At 37.7% G+C, this 18,098-nt stretch overlaps 1 protein-coding gene across 1 annotated transcript in view; it reads right to left on the minus strand.

Annotated features, from left to right (window-relative positions):
- The window catches only part of Gda (guanine deaminase), a 94,558-nt gene that overhangs the window by 42,814 nt on the left and 33,646 nt on the right, over window positions 1-18,098 (minus strand). Inside the window, exons 2-3 of the mRNA XM_026389276.2 lie at window positions 7,148-7,236; window positions 259-430 (exon numbers count right to left, since the gene is read on the minus strand). Of these exons, the coding sequence (XP_026245061.1) occupies window positions 259-430; window positions 7,148-7,236 (261 nt within the window). The remainder of the gene's footprint in view (window positions 1-258; window positions 431-7,147; window positions 7,237-18,098) is intronic.

The following is an 18,098-nucleotide window of genomic DNA, read 5'->3' on the forward strand; positions in this document are numbered from 1 at the left end:
GACCTAAAAGAGAATAATGAAAAGTCCACCAGATTGAGGGATTTGGAGACTTAGATTCAAACTCTCTTCTTGCCACAGTCCAGCTGTGTAGAGGAGGTGGTCACAAACTCCCTGGATTATGGAAAAACTTTTTTTTAAAAAATGCTATAGTCCATCAAAGCCTTAACTGCCTAAGCTTTATAACTTTAAATCTGGCTTGGAAAGGATATTTCTATAACTAACCAAGCATAATACAATATTCACACACAGGATACTTACGACAACTCTGGTATAGACTTCTTCAGCAAAATCCATTCTCTGGAATCTCCGCTCCACAGGAAATGTGTAGTTAGTCAGCCACTCCAGAAGTGGCAGGTCTACATTACTTCCAGCAAAGAAATACTGAGGGGCATGAATGTGTGTATCCACTAGCCCAGGCATGAAGAACTCACTGGAAATTAAGATGACAGGAAAGGCATTTAATAACATCTTTATTCACTTTGCATATCTTCAAAATCACATATTGTCTTGACAATGATTTAATTGTTCATCCTACACAGGTTTATGGCTGATGCAGTCAGACAACTGTGCATTGTCAGGAAATGAGAATCAAACTCTGCTGAGAGATATAGAGCTCCTAAGTTGAAAGGGTAAGTGCAAAGGTAACGAGAGATCACCAAGGGAAGGGAAAGCACAGCACTGAGCACAAGCAAAGCAGTCGTAGCACAAAAAAGGAAGGAAGTTATAACCTAATTCAACTATTTAGTTCTCACAACTCGTGGTTGTAAGGCAGAGAACTAAAAAAGGAGAGGAGATCTGTGAAACTTCTAGAGCCATATTGAGGAATACACAGAAGTCACTGAAGGTGACTGAAGATGAGAAATATTGGCTGCAATTTTAGGTGCAATGTCATCCTGATTTTGTCTGGCTGCAAGAAATCTTGTCCTTGGCCATAACCTCAAGGGGCTGAGTTCTGAAAGGAAGCAGCAGCCTGGGGCTGGCTAGGGACAGGTGAATTTAGAAGACAGAAGTTTGAGTGGGTCATTGATCTGAATGGCTAAGTGAAGAGGGGGCTGTGACTATCATTCCCTAGATGTTTCTGTTTACTGTTGCTGTTACCAATTACTATTCACATTTCTACTCATTATTATACTAGAAAGTCTTGGAAAGATATGAATAGTTTTCAGAAGACCTATCTGCAGAACAAAGGCAGCCCAGTGCCGGCAGACACTCAAAGCTCTGCTAAGGAGCTAATCCAGTTCACTGGTGTCTATTAAGTGTCTAAATTTACCAAACAGATATCTGTTAAAAGTTGATATGCAGTACCACTGCTACCACCCTAACCAAATGTCAAATCACATAAGGAATTTAAACTTAAAACTTGATACCGCAAAGAATCTCATTTCCAAATCGAATGCATAGATACACTCAGATGGAAGACAAAGGATCCAGGAGTTGCTGTAAAGGTCTTATTTTAAAAGAAGAGCTAGAAATGGTGATGAAGATGGCAGTGGTGACAGCAGTTAGTATTTCCTGCATATGTATATGCACTGGGAACTGGAAACAGCATTGTGGAATGCAGGCTAGGTGTTAAAAAAAAAAAAAAGAAGAAGAAGAAGAAGAAGGGTTAGGTGTGTGCATTCTACTCTCTAGACTGTCTGGATCTGAAGCCAGGCCCTACTGTCACCCTGCAGTGGGATGCCTGACACGTTATTTAACTTCCCTGCATCTGTTTCGCCTTCCATAAAATGAGGACAGGAGCAGCACGTAGCATTGTTGTGAGGACTAATACCTGTGGGTAAGAGCAAAATCTAGATGATGGACAGCATCAATAAATGTTAGTAATGACGATGATGTAACCTCACCACAAACACCAGGAGTATGAAAATAATACCCTCATTTACACTAGGGTAAATATAAGCTCAGGAAATTTAAGGAGATTGAAAAAAGTAATCCTTCACTATTCAACTTTGGAATAGAGACTCAGGTTCAGCTTCGGAATTTTGAAACTCTTATCTGTCTGAAACCTCCTTGCTCTTGGCCACTATACCCCATGTGACAGAATTGCTAACTCCCTAACAATGGAAATAGAGAACAGTGATTACTTGCAAGTGAGGCCAGAGGGCAGCACTAAATGAGTCTATAGTGTGCAGAGCTCTGGGGGGTGGGGGGTGGGGGGGTTAATTCCTCTCAGGTGTCAGTCACTGACCTCTCCAGGTCTGTCACTCCTCAGGGCTGTTGCTTCTTCCATGACCACAAAGTGGAAGAGCAGGGTAACTTCTTCCTACAGTGAGATGGTTCAATCTAATGGTATTTCCCAAGTATGTTTAAGAAGCTCTGATAAGCCTTGAGGGAAGTCCAAAGAGATTTAAGGCATTTTCTTGTCCTCAAAGATTTATATAATCTTATATAATCCAGTTGGGGATTTTAGGGGTGGTGTGTGTGTGTGTGTGTGTGTGTGTGCGTGTGTGTGTGAAAGAGAGAGAGTGAGGAGGGGGAAATAGAGAGATAGATTGCTCAAACATTAAGTTGTCCTAGTGAGCAATTTCACTCCTAGATATCTACTCAAATGAAACAAAAGATAAGCTTACAAAACAGATTGCACAAAAATGTTTGCAGCAGTTTTATTCATATTAGTCCCAAATTGGAAACTACAGCAAAAATAAAACCACCATAGGAAAAATGGGTAAACAAAGTCAGTACCATGGAACTCTTCAGCATTAAAAAAAATAATCAACACCCTTAACTACAATGATACAGATAGACTTCAAAAACATGATTTTGAATGGTATAATCCAGACACAAAGGAGGATATATTGAGTCATTCTATGTAAATGATGTTCAAAAACAGGCCAAAGTAACCTATATGATAGAAATCAAACAGTGGCTGCCTATGAGGGGTTGGAGAATGACAGACTTGCAACGGGCTTGAGGGAACTTTCTAGAATAAGAGCAAAATAAGCCAATCCCATAAAACCAAAGGCCAAATATTTTTTTTAATATGTGGATAGTAATTCACAATAAGGTGGGGGTGGGGGGCACTAGAGAAGAATAGTGTTACCTTAAACTAGGTTAAAGGAAGTGATAGGAGGGAAGGGGAGGGGATGTGGGGACAGGAAAGATAGTACAACGAAACAGACATTATTACTGTATGTATATATGTGACTGCATGACCAATAAGACTCTACAACATGTACACTCAGAAAAATGAAATTATATCCTATATATGTATGATATATCAAAGTGCATAAATGCATTCTACTGTCATGTATAACTAATTAAAATAAATTAAAAAAATTTTTTAAAAGAATGTTATATATCTTGATTGGCATATTGGTTACAAGGGCACATATATTTGTCAAAACATCAAATTCTATACCTGATATCTATGCATTTCAGTATATACATTTTTTTTCTTTAAAAAGTATTTTTTAAATATAAGGTCATGAGTATTCAATTTACTGAATTATCATACATCTGTTGCCCAAGATAGAAGGGACCACAGGGATTTGTTTCTTTTTGTTGTTGCTTTCTTTGGCAGATTGTGATAGGCAGGGTTTGCAATGATGAAACAGGAGGTGGTAGACAGGGTTTGGGGAAAGTCCTACAGCTTCCCAAGCATGAAGTTTCTGAATAGATTGTGTTGATGGGAACAGAAAGGAAAAGGATAATTATTAGAGAAAGAACCTGATCTTTTATTAGCTGTAGCATACAGAATGGGTGCATTGCATGGGGTGGCCTTGCTTTATTAAATCAACTCTCATAAGAACTCACTTACTTTACAAGATCAGCATAAATCCATTGCAAGGGAGGTCATGACCCCAAAACCTCCCAGGAGGCCCACGTCTTAGTAGTTCCACCACCTCTCAACATTGCCACACTGGAGACCAGGCTTCCAGCACATTAATTTTTGGAGGACACACTCAAAACACACAGAGCAAGAGCACATGAACTCCAAGAAGTTATTGAAGATATGGGAGAGGAGATCATGTGAGTTAAAAATGGGATTCAAACTTGAGAGGCTTCTTTTATCAGTTAGTGGGGCCAGAAATGTTTGTGAAAGTAAAAAAAAAAAAAAAATGAAACCTCGAACAGTAGCCTCCACCTAAGGAGGAAGATGGAGGAAGAGAAAAGGTCATGATCCATCTTGGCAGAGATGTTGTCGGGATAAAAGGGATCCAGGACACAGAGGTGTCAGGAAGAGTAATGAAGTGGGAGTTTCAAAAAGGGTCAGGACAGTGACTCACCACAAAAACAGTCAAAGATATGTAACTTCAAGAAAGATCCTGAGACCATTCTCCATCCAATGATTGGGGGAGATATCAAATTTCAGAGGAATAGAGTCCTTCATTTAAAAAGTACTCACCCACTGATTCTCTAACACGTTTTAGTTACTGTCCTAGGTGCTGAAGACAGCATTAGTGTTAGAGAATGTATGAAACGGATGGAGAGCCCTTTTACTGATGTTTGGTAGTGAAGGGCAGGATGGGGGGAAATGCAGAAACCATGTTCATGAAGAGCAGAGATGCAAGAGTGAGGGAATAATTCAAGGCATAACAATCTCCAGAACCAACAGAAGAGCAGGAACTTATTGTATCTAAAGTATGACTTTCACCCAGAAAAGTTACAAGCCTTTTAAGAAAATAGGAAGCCCTGTGAAATGCTCCTTAATACAAAGATTGGCATAGTCAAGGTTGAAGTATGGGCTTTATTACAGATATCGACGTGCCTGTGTGAAATGTGAGAGAGGTGCCTGTGAGATGTGAGTCATCAAGCCTGCCCACTCATTTGACAGAACAAAGGAAGCTGGGAATGGCAAGCTTATTTACAGACTTGTAAAATGGTGGCCCAGCCAGGACTGGAACTCAGTTCTGCACTTATGACATCACTGACAGCTGAATGATAGCACCAAGCCAAGTTACAAGCAAAGCAGAGAGGAGGTTGAAGGCCACAATAGGAGGGGAAATGGCTGTCCTTCCTCCCTCTGCTCTTCAGCTTTTCTCTTTCTACTTAATTACTACAATAATTCCCTTAAGAAAGCATATCAATTTCACCAAAATAAAAACCATCATCTTCATATTCCAAACCTGTAGTGTTGGCTAAGATATCTTATAACCCAAGGAAAAAGAATAATACACACCCATATGCACACTTATAAGAACATCCTCCATCTTTTATTTATTTACTTATCTATCTATCTATCTATCTATCTATCTATCTATCTATTTATTATATGGTGCTGAGGATCGAACCCAGTGACTCACATGTGTTAGGTGAGCACTCTATCACTGAGCCACAATCCCAGCCCTCTACCCTTCTTTTAACCAAATGGAAAACATTAACAGAAGATCTACAATCAAACCACAGTACTGTAGCTACAGGCCTGCATTGCCCAATTTATTTGCATACCATTAACACCCTCATTCACTTGCCCTGCCAGGGATGTGGGGATGCAATGCAAGTTTGGAAACTCTGGACTGTCTAAAAGAACAGTTCCATTGTGCAAGAAAACTCAAGGTTACAAGCTATCAAAAAACACCTTGTCTTTATTTTGTAAATGAAATTTTGTAATTTTGTTCATCATGAATTTTTATTTTTTTAAAAAAAGATTGCATTAAAGTATTATTTATCTTGATTACTAAAGTGTTTGCTCTCCCCATGATCTTTCAATTTTGTGATGAAGGTAAACACTTCACACCCCTCACCCTAATGAACTTTCCTATATATGGTTTATGACCACAATTTGACCCACTCCTACACAGTGCTGCTTAGGCTTACAATTTCAGTTGTGATTTTCTTTTTATAAAAATCCACATTGTACCAAGATATACCTGTAGATACACTATTAGGACCAAGCTATTAAAAAAGAATACCAGAGACATTATTTTCTATGATATTTTAATGACTTGGAGCAATTCTACCATATGTAACTTGTGTGTATGATAATGAGTTATTTTGCATTTTAAATATAATTTTTCTTCAAATATTTCAGTCTCCCATTGAAATTTAAATTATGTCTTGCCTTACCACTTCTCTGTGTGTAATGCCTATAGAGTCCCCAGAATCTGAATTTTTAACGAATTTAACTCCAAAGCAATCTCATAAAGAGGGACAAAAGCATTTGAAGATCCACAGGTACATCGACCCCACCACCCCATCCTCTTGTCTCCCCCACACCTCCACTTTGTCCATTTCCTAGCCTTCCACAAACCCCTGTCACAAAGACAGACAGCCTTTGTTTCTCAAAATAGATGCTTAAGAAAATCCAGCAAGCAGAAGAATCAGTAAGAGCAGACGTTGCTGTATTAATGTCCCTACTTATTCCTCACATACTTCCAAGCTACCAAGAAGTGAAAGGAAAGGGGAGGAGGGAGGAGATGTGAACACAACTGCAAGGACAACGAAACTGTATGAACAGACGCCCAGTCTCTGGCCTTGCAGCAGAGATGAGCTTAATAGCTGAGATGACAGCTGCAAAGCTGTAGCATGAAGATCCACTCTACGTTCTTCTTGCTACATTAGCCTGAAGTCAATTTCTAAGCGTTGAAAGTATCTTCACAATGAAAGTGCTGCCATTCTTATTGACCTTGGAAACACAATTGGTCTGAAACAAGATACAATTTTTGAGCTTAAAATAAGTATTCCCATTTCTTTAAACAAATCAACCAGGCTGTGAAGACAGTGGGCCCACCACAGGAAACACAGCTCATACAAATATTAAAAATCACCTAAATTGCAGCTCAAATGCACTTCTGGGCATTGGTCTTCTCTAACCATGCTGTCAGAGTGACTGCATCTCAAACTCTACTCCCCAATAGTTTATCTGTCATTTCCCTCCTCCCCCCATTTACTTCCTTGACAGGAGACCTCACAATCTGCTATTGTCATGCTTAAGTATCTCTTTACATGAGGCTGTAAAGCCCCACGGAGACCTGGAAGATAGTGCTACAATAAATATTCCCAGAAGAAATAGATGGAAAATGGCAACTTCTGGTTCTCAAAGTTCCTGTCCTCCATCTTCCTATTCTCCGTGTAACTCCTCCTTTCCATCTCCCCTATTATATGACTAATTAATTAATTTTAAAAGCCTCTCTCTCAAGGCAGGTTTCCCATCATTTCGGCCTAGTCCAGGGCACCCTGTGAAAGGGAGAAGTCGGGGGTGACTCACTGGTGGCTCAGCTCTCTTACTTCACACGGCTTGAAGCACCATTCTTTGGCCAGTTTTTCTTGTTGAGATGCTTCTTCTAAAAACACTATCTTTAAAAGAAAGAAAGAAAAAAGATTACATATTTATAAATCACAGTCATTCGTCGTCATTAAATATATGAATCTTTTTAAAGGAGACCACACTGTCACTGACTTAATTTTAAGAGGTATTTGATACTGAATTGGACAGAGTTGAGAGGCAAAAAAAGAGAAGGGTTTGTCTTGGGTCAGCTATAGATGGCAACTGTGTGAAATTTCTCCTGTTCTGTCACAATATAAGACCTACGTGAGATTTCAAAAAATTCTAACTTGAAGAAACAGCATATTAAAAATGGCTTATTGGCATGTTTCTTCCCCACTCCTGAAAATGATTAAACAAAACAACTGTTATAGAAAATGTGCCTTACTCCAGATGCGTAAATGACTTTTGTGAAGCTGCACTAGGAAATCCCAGCTCATTGCACAGAAGTAGTGACATTGTGGGGCAGAGTATTAACACTGAATTTAACTGCACGTAATAATTGCCTGACAATTGAATCTTCACTTGACCTATTTTTTTTAAATTATTTTTTGTAGCTGGACACAATAACTTTATTTTATTTATTTATATGTGGTGCTAAGGATCGAACCCAGGGCCTTAAATGTGCGAGGCGAGCGCTCTACTGCTGAGCCATAACCGTAGCCCCCGACCTGCGATGATATTTGAATGCAAAACATCTTCTGAAAAGAGTTCTGCTGCATTTTCCTAGTTTCATGTGTGTTCTGCTTTGGATGTGAGATGTTCCCCAAAAGCTCACAGGTGAGACAATGCAAGAGGTTCAGAGGAGAAACGATTGGATTATGAGAGTCTTCACCCAATCAGTGCATTAAACCCTGATGGGATTAACTAAGTGGTAACTAGAGGCAGGTGGGGTATGGCTGGAGGAAGTGGTTAATTGGGGGCGTTGCTAATGGGGTATGTATTTTGTATCTGGAACTGGAGTCTCTCTCTACTTCCTGTTGTGAGCTCCTTCCCTCTGCCACCCTCTCCTGCCACAAGGTTCAACCTCACCTTGAGCCCTGAGGAATGGAGTCGGCCTTCTATGGACTAAGACCTCTGAAACTGTGAGCACTCAAACTTTTCCCCCTTACAGTTGTTCTGGTCAGATGCTTTAGACACAACAGTGAAAAAGCAGACTAAACCGATGTGTAAGAAGTAGATAGGAAAGACACCTCTCCTGAGGTAGATAAGAAAGTGAACTCTTCATTTAGACTTGTGAGGTCTGAAGCCCAAGGGCAACAGCCAGGCAACTGTGTATGGATCTTGTACTACTTCTTGATCTGGTTTCCCCATCTGCACACTGGGGATAAAACTAGAATGTACTTCACAGGATTAAGTAGACCATCAGGGCCAGGAGTTAGCATGTACCTGAAACATAAATGATACATTATATCCATTGTTATTCCTTTTTAAAGTATAATTATTTTCTCTATAAAAATAAATTATAAAGCAAGAAAGGATAAGAACTGAGATTCCTATGCAGAAAAGATTCTGGGTTTTATAGATTTGATTGTTCTTGTTTTTGTTTTTCTGTAGTGCTGGGGATTTAACTTGTGGTTTCAGACATGGTAGGCAAGTGCTCTACGATTGAAGTACATTCCCAGCCACCTCCCATTTCATCTTTAACTGGAATATTGTGAGAAAAAAAAATGTTTCATTGAACAGGAAATATTCAGAAAAACTAGTAGATAAAATGTATACAATTAATTAGAAACAAGTCAATATGTATAAGGAAAGATAATTTGTGGAAATGAAAAGAAACTAAAATATTGACTTCTCACTTTATTGAGATACCCTTTTTAAAAATGAAAATCTGATCAGAAAAGAAAATGGAAGTATAATTCATACAATTATTAAAAATTAATTTGATTTAAAATATATTAGAACATATAAGTATTTAAAAAGGAGAAATCAACAAACATCAAAGCAGATATGTAATTAATCAAAAAACAACAAAAGCAGAATTTATCAATACATCTCAAAAGTAATTCACTGCAAAATCCATAAATAAATAAATATAGATAAAATTTGTGAGGCACTATATTAAGACATCTGAAAGAATTTGAAATAAATGGTCTTTGAGAAAAACATACATGATCAAAGTTTATTCTGAAGAGAGGAAAACCAAATGAACCAATAACTCCAAAAGAAACTGAGAGTTATTAACCCTTTAGGATTGCACACAGTTCAAAACAATGGTAACTAGTAGAAATATAATGTCTGGTAAACAGATATGCAATGTAAAATTTTCTGCTAATAAGATGAAGTGTTAAAAAAGCACAGGTGAATTTAATTTCAATACTATTTTATGACAATGTATATAAAAGATTATAATTTCAACAAAAGAAAAATTAGATTAAAAATAAAAATTAATTTTTATTCCCTTTCCTTTAAAATTATTTAATTTTTATTAAATTGTTATTTAATAAATAACTTTATTATTTATCAGAATGTTTCTTTAAAATTAAAGTACATTTCAATCTCTTCCTAAAGTTTTATCCAAAATACTTCTGAATATTTCAATGGCATATAATATATAAACAATAGACTTATATACCCAGGTTGTTCCAAACACAATTTACAAGTTTTTCAAAACTAAAATGAGTACTTGCTTTTAAATGTAAATTTAAATTAGTTAAAATTAGATTAAAGATAAAATTTTAAAATTTAGTTCCTAAGTCTCACTATCCACTTTTCAAGTGTTTAAAATACAGATATGGCTAGAGGCTACTGTATTAGATAATGTAAGTTCAGAGAGTTTCATAGCAAAGGGATGAACTTCTTTACTAGGCAAAGAGCTCCAAAATATGGAGGAAAACAAAAACCTCTCTATTTCTACAAAGCTAAAACAACCCTCCTACCAAAACTTACCAAAGATTACACATATGCATAAACACAGATATGCAAAAACAGAGAAAGACAAGCCAAGGTCTTTTGTTATTTAATGATACAGATGCAAAGAAACAGTCCCGATGTCATACTGGCAGTAAAAAGCAAAACTACATTAAAATAATAATTCAGCATGTCTGCAGCATGTCAGCCTCCATTATTCTGACAAAGTGAGAAACATTTATCAACTTGGGCAAATGGCCAACTCTTCAAAGACTGCTGGAATAAAGCCACCTCTCTCCCTTTCTGTTTTCCTCAGTCAACACCCAAACTGGAATGCACTGGCTCCTCCCATTCACACCAGGGATCTTGATTTGTATCATTATCTTCATCTAGCAAAGCTCAGATTTTACTGTGATCTCTTGTTACTGTGTCCTTCCCCTATAAGTAGCAAGCTCTCCAATGTCTTCAATATCAGCTCTGTTCCTCTAAATTAATAAAGAGGACTCCCTCCTGATAATGTGGTATTTCAAAGGACAGATGCTCATAATGAAAGGGTAAAGTTTCTAAGCTGCAAAGCCTGAGTTAAAAAGTAAAGGACCAGGTATTGTTAAGTTCCTCTGCCAACCCAGAACCTGAAATTCCTGAGGCAGTTAAGACAACGCCCTACTGGCCATTTAGCCTAGGGCCCTGTGCAGCTTGTAGGCATACAGGGCCCAAACCAATCAGTTTGAATGTGTACCCCGCTTAGGAGTGACCAATCACCCCCGCCCGACCTGTTCCCGCCAATGAATGTGCTAATCATGTATGAGAGTTGTTGTTCAATTTTCCCGTGCCTCATGATGATTTGTTCTGATGTATACAAAGCCCCCGCCCTCCCCCAAAAGTGTACTTAAGCACTGCTTAGCCTCTGCTCTGGGCTCTGGGCTGCTCTCACTTCTTGAGTGAGCCTGGAGCCTCAGCACGCTGAATTGGATCCTCAATAAATCCCCTTCTGCAATTGCATGAGTCAGTCTCTTGGTGGTCTCTTCTTCCGACTTTTCGCAGGACCCTTACATTACCTCAGGGTCAAGCAATGAGTTTGGAACTGTCTGTTCCCCAGGGCCATTTCCAAACCATTTCCTCCACCTTAAATCTGAATCCAGAAGACTTTCCCCTTTTTGGTTCAAGGGCATCTTCCTCTCTCTGAGGTCCTCTTTTTCCAGCCTTTCCCTCTTTCTTCAAATTCACCAATGTCTGCCTCCGGCTTCCCCTCCACTCCACACCCTCTTCCATTCTTCATGGTTCCAACCTTTCTGACGACCATGGTTACCTGTTTCCATGAGCTCATCTTCAGTAATTTGTTCTGCTTCAGCTTCAGCCACAAAACCCATGACCATCCCTTGGACGTGTTCATGACCTGTAACTGCTCCAACTACAAAGTCGCCAAATATTGTAGGTGACCATTTTGCTTTTTCCCCTGTGCCACTTCAACGATTACAACCAATATTTTATCTTAAAGAGTTTTCCCTTTACTTTCTCTTCTACTTTTCCCCAGCCCGTTAGCCATCTTCTTTCACCATTGTGAAAGAATTGTCCAGGTTAGATCCCACCATTTATTATTTCGTATTTCCTTTGTCTTTTAGTGCTCGAGCACATCTTGGTTGGTAAATTACAACACTGATGAAGCTAAACTTTCCCTTTTTCTAGGCTGTACCTGAGGAGTAAAGCAGTGCTGAGGCCAGGCATAGATGGACTGTCCCTATGTCATGGACTCAAAGTGTTCCCACCAACACCTGTTCCTGGTACACTGTGGTTTTTACTGTCAATCAAGCTGACAGGTGACCTAACTGCTTATCAACTGACAAATCATTAAAGGTTTTTTATGTATTTATTTTTTAGTTGTAGTTGGACACAATACCTTTATTTTATTTGCTTATTTTTATGTGGTGCTGAGAATTGAGCTCAGGGCCTCGCACAGGCTAGGCAAGCCCTCTACTGCTGAGCCACAACCCAGCCCAGATCAAATTTTTTTAGGTGATACATTAATATACAATTTTTATCAAATAATTAGGAAGGACTTTGAAGAATTCATCAAATTTTGCTATGATAAAACTTTTAGCATTCTCATCTACTTGATTTATGTAAAAATGTTTCTTAGCATTCATGTCTATAAAACTGAGAAATAAAAAAATAATACTATCTCTATTTTATTCTACCAAGAAGTAATAGTCATAGGTATATTATCTAGTTAGTAGAAAAAACAGCCTTTTTATTTTATCTGTAACAAATTACCTTTCGAAATTTGTAATATACATTTTTTAATTTCTCTGTGTTCCCAGCAAATTTTAGACATTTAAATTTATGCACATTAATTTTATTTCAATGATTGATCAATAAGAGACTTTCAAGTGTAAAAATATATTGCCTTAGCTAAAAACTAGAATACAATTTACTAATTGTACATAAGATTTCAGATCAATAAAAACTGAGCTAATTCATGATTTTTAAAAAATATATATATTAAGATGGATATCAAATCATTATATATTGATTCTTACCAAAATATTTTAAGTAATACCTTGGCTGAATTTTAACATGTGTATGTTTAGAATTTTCTAGAAATTATGGACTTTACATATTTAATACAAATAATACACATTAACTTTTCAAAGTACAAAAGATTATAAGCTTTTTCAAAATTCCTTTAATAATCACATTAGTAAAAAGGTGTAAAGAATACTTCCTCACTCAACTCATGTTTCAGCTGTCCATCACAATGCTAATTTTAAATCCACTCTCTCTCCAAATCCCTTACCTCATCTACCTGCAACGTGCAAGAGTGAAAAATCACAAACAACCTCAGTTAGTCAGTAAGGGATTGGCTGGATATAACTAAGCAGTGCAGTAATTAAAATAAGAGTGAGGGACTAGGGATGTGGCTCAGTTGGTAAAGTGCTTGCCTGCACTGAGTTTGATTCCTGAGCCCTGCAGGGGGAAAAGAAAATAATTGTGAAATTATATTTACTAAATGGAAAATTATCATTGATATAATGTCAAGGCTTTTTAAAAAATGCATGTTACTAAATAACATGTATATATGATCATATATTTAAAAAAAATTTTAGTTGCAGATGGACACAGTATCTTTATTTTATTTATTTTATTTTTATATGATGCTGAGGATCAAACCCAGTGCCTTACACATGAGATCATATATACATGTTATTTAGTAACATGCATTTATTTAATAACATACATGTTATTTAGTAAAATGCATTTATTTAATAACATACATGTTATTTAGTAACATGCATTTTTAAAAAAGCTTTGGCACTTTATCAACAATAATTTTTCATTCAGTAAATATAAGTTTCACAATTATTTTCTTTTCCCCCTGTTTTGGTAAGAGTATGGTGTGTGTGTGTGTGTGTGTGTTAAGGCAGTATGTCTAGCTATTTCAAGTGATTATCTCTTTATAGAAGAAGTTGGGAATGATTCCACTTTCATCTTGCACTTCTTTAGGTTCAAAATTGTTAGAATAAATGGTTTATTCTAGCCAAAACAATAAGGCTAATTCCATTTAAAATGTATATGAAAATGTAAAGTCTAAAAAATAGAAATACATAAGTCAAGTCTGCGTGGAACTTATGGGTGAAGAGTTAAGACACATAGGTAGACAATGAATAAGACAGAAGGGGCCAATGGAAGAGTGCACAGGGTCCCCTAGGGTTCAAATGGAGAGAGAGAGTGGATGTGGTCAGTGAAAGTTTCAAAGAAAAGGCAGAACTTGCTCAACCATAGGAAGGAATTGGTACTTGATAAGTATCCAATGGGGAAAGGGGTGGAGGGTAAATTATGGTAGAAACAGAGACTACAAGAAAAATGCTTCAAGATGTATTATAGACAAGAGTGTACTTTATCAACATTGAAGTACTGGGCTGGAAAGAACTTTAATTCACAAATCAAGTACTTAATAGATTTTTTTTCCTTTTCATGTTTCATTAAATACTTCCAGAATGTCCCTTATGTGAGTAGCATTATTTCAGACAATAATGTTAATGGAACAATAAATGGAAAGATAAATAGATACATTGAAGATAGCAGTGAGTGCTGTGATTAAAAATAAAGGAGATAAATGCACAGACTATAAGAGGACGGTAAAGTCTCTCTGACAGATGATGTTTGAACACAGATTTGCATGAAAGATTTGGCTATTGATACGGTTTAGATAAGAGGTGTCGCCTAAAAGCTCATGTACCTAATGAGTTTGTTAACTGGGTGGTGACTGCGGGCAGGTAGGGTGTGGCTGGAAGAGGTGGGTCAGTGGGGTGTGCCTTTGGGGTATACATTTTGTCCTCGTTGAGCACAGCTCTCTGTTTCCTGGAGCCATGTACCCGGCTGCTTTCCTCCACCACACACTTCTACCATGATGTTCTGCCTCATCTTGAGCCCTGAGAAATGGAGTCGCCTGTCTGTGGACTGAGACCTCTGAAACTGTGGGCCCCCAGATAAACTTTTTGTACTCCAATTGTTCTTGTCAGTTTGTTGTTGTTGTTGGTGGTGGTGGTGGTGTTGGTGGGTTTTTTGTTGTTTTTGTTTTGTCACATCAGTGAAAACTCTGACTAAAACAGCTTTGTATCATGGAAGGAACATCCCAGGCAGAGGACACAGCTAGTGCAATGCCCCAAGAGCAGGGGCTGCCTAGCATGTTTTGAAACCCTAGAGATACCAGTGGAGATTCAATACAAGGACCAGAAAAGAGAGAGATAGGAAATGGAATCAAGGAGATAGCCGGGAGTTATAGGTTATGGTTCTGCTTTCTTTTTAGGAATTCTCAAAAAGTATTTTAGAAAACGAGTGTATCAAAATTACAAAATATGATTGATGCTTTCTTCATGGAGTAATGGCTTTTTCATAGCAAGATTGACTGGGTTCATGTGGGCCATTAACTCATTTATTCACCACTGATCATGTGCCTGGCATGGCCCATGGGCCTTTCCTTTCACAGGCCATAGGCTTAGTCTAGGTGGGCTGTCAATTTTCAGAAAATCATAAATTCACACATGGTTCCAGCTGGCAGGGACCTTCTCATCTGAACCCCTTATTTTCCAGATGAGGAAAGTGAGTCCCTTCTGTTAAGTAAACAACTCCAATTGCTTTCTTATTTGAAACTAGGACTTTTAGGATGAGCAATAACGAGAATGTCAAGAATACTAAAGCCAAAGCAGATGAGTAATGACTGTCAGCTAATGAAACAAATCTCTGCAAGATAGAGGCTTCAAACACCAGATGGCAAATTTGGGCAAGAGACTTGTTACCATGGAACAGAGTAAACTGCATTGTGAAATTGCTCAGCCATCCAGCAATATAAGGAAACATATATCTCTACCCATCACACAAAAACTACTCTGAGCTGCTGTGATAAGAAATAAAATCTGATAAAAACATGAGATTTTGAAATTTTCAGAAGCTCTTGAATAGAGATGAAAATTCCCATATTAGATCAATTCACATCAAACAGATATATGGAAAAGAAAGATAATGTGAAATTACCTTAGGAAGGAAGGAAGGAAAGGAGGAGGGAGGGAGGGAAAGAGTCCATCAGCTTGTAAAGACAGAATGGAGTGAATAATGTTACTGATGCTCCAAAGAACATCATGAGGGACTTAGAATTTTAGGCCCAATATTCTCATCTTATAAATAAGGAAATAGATCAGGTTATGTGGATTAGTACAGGGCAAGCCAGGAGGATCTGGTGATTTTCACAGAGATTCTTCTAGACTTCTATTTTTGCTTCTTTGATAGTATAAACCATGCATCACCAAATTTCCCCCAAAGGGCCACAAAGAAAGTTTTTCAGACTTAGAGGGCATATAATCTCTGTGGTATTAATTTGTCATTGAAGTCAAAAGTATCCATAGATGATACATTAATAAATGGGTGTGCCTGCACTCCAACATAATTTTATTTATTGAAACCAAAATTTATTTTGTATAATTTTCACTTGATAAAAAATATCATCCTTGGGCTGGAGAGGTGACTCTGTGGTGGAGCACTTGCTGAGCATGCACAAACACCTGGCTTCAATTGCCACCACCACAATGACATAAAACTATTTTTCTTTTTCTTTTTTTTACTTTTTCCCCAACCATTTAAAAACTATAATTAGTTCATGGACCATATAAAATTAGGAGTAAGCCAGATTTGTCCTGTGGGCCATAGTTGCTGACTTTTGATGCAGACCACTAGACAGCTATATATAAATCAAAATTATATAACTGAAAAACCATCCCAGTGACTTACAGTATCATGTATTGGAAGTTTTGTCTTTATTTATGATTTTCAATTGGAAATAATTTTTAACAATTTTTCCTTTTAACTTTAGGGCCTGATCAAATGCCCTTGGGGAATAAAAATTGTGGTTGTTTACAAAATCCATTTTGCTGTAGAAACATTTATTGATAGATTAATGTTGAGAGCCACAGACGAAGGGGCCCCAGCAAACTTCCAGCTGCCAGCAAACTTCCAGCTGCCAGCTGATGATTGGCTCACAGTGGCCCCAGCAACTTCTAGCTGCCAACTGATTGGCTCCTCTGTGGTGATGCTCATTGGGCTGTTTCCCTGCCCTTTCAGACCATGGAGCTGCTCATTGGGGGACTTTTTTGGCTCCACCCACACAACCCAGCCAATCAGCCTCAAGAGCAGGAGGAGTGGGGGAGGTTGAGAGGCTTGTGGGAAACCGGTGGTGGCAGTTGGCCTCTGAAGGTTTTTCCTGAGGAGCTGCTTTGTTTGGCGTGTGTGGTTCTAAAAATAAAGTTCGTTTCTTTTGACAAGTGGCTCCTGAATTGTGCCCAGCCAGACTACGGCAGATTAAAAAGTCACTTTAGGAAGCAACCAAGATGTCCTTCTTATTTATCCTTAGGTGGATAAATAAACTATAATATAACACTAATACATGGAAGAAATGAGAAATGAGCATTTGGAAACTATCATTATAATAAGTGATTCATGCAGATATCGTCAATAAATGTTAAAACTAGTAGGTGAATTTGTTTTTGAGAAATAGCACATCTGTGTAATTTTCACATATCTTCCCACAAAATTTATTTTACAAAGACAATAACTACAGTGGAGAAACATGGCAAACACCACCTAAGTGACCAAAGTTAATGTCATCAACAATGGGAGAGATCAATATCGTGTGGCCCCTGGTGTGATGCCCTGAGAACTCAGTGTCACTTCTGTGATATTCCTGCCCAAAATGCATAACCTCAGTACAATGAGGAAATATAAGATGAACCCAAATGGAGGGTCATTTTAAAAACAGAGCAAAACTGTTCTATATTCTTGAAAATTAAGCAGCACATGAAAGACAAAGAAAAATTTAGGACCTGTTCTTGGTAGATAGCAACTGAAAAACCATGACAAGTAAATGTGACTTGTGGTTCTGGAGTGGACTTTGGACCAGAAGGAGGGAAAAGTCCTCAAGGGCATAAATGGGCCAAGGGACAAAGTCTGAAAGGGGTTATGGATTATGTGGTAGAATTCTGTTAATTTCCTGATCTAGAACATTATAGGTGCTTGTGTGAGACAGTGCCCTTCATTTTTAGCAGGTACAACTGAAGTCTATAACTTACTTTCCATTCAGAAAAATATAATGGTGTGTGTGTTTACATATATCTAGACCAAGTAGGGCAGAATAATGAAACAAATTTTATAAAATGTTGACTCTAGGGAATCTGGGTTAAGGATACACAAGAAGGTATTTGTTGTTGTTTTACTATTGTAAAATTTTTTATTATTTTTCATTGTATTGCAACAATTTAAACAAAAATTTTAGGGCTGGGGATGCAGCTCAGTAGAGCACTTGCCTAGCATGCTCAGGACCCTGGGTTCAGTCCTCGGTACCTCAATAAATAAATAAACAATACAAACTTTAGCTGCAAAACCAAAAAGTATATTACTTAGAAACAAATATATAAAGAAAAGCAAGAGCATATAAACACAGCATTTAGAATAATGGTGGGAAGGGAAGGAAATTGGATAGGGAGCTCACACAGGG

Source organism: Urocitellus parryii, chromosome 4 (assembly GCF_045843805.1).
Source record: "Urocitellus parryii isolate mUroPar1 chromosome 4, mUroPar1.hap1, whole genome shotgun sequence".
Taxonomy (NCBI): Eukaryota; Metazoa; Chordata; class Mammalia; order Rodentia; family Sciuridae; genus Urocitellus; species Urocitellus parryii.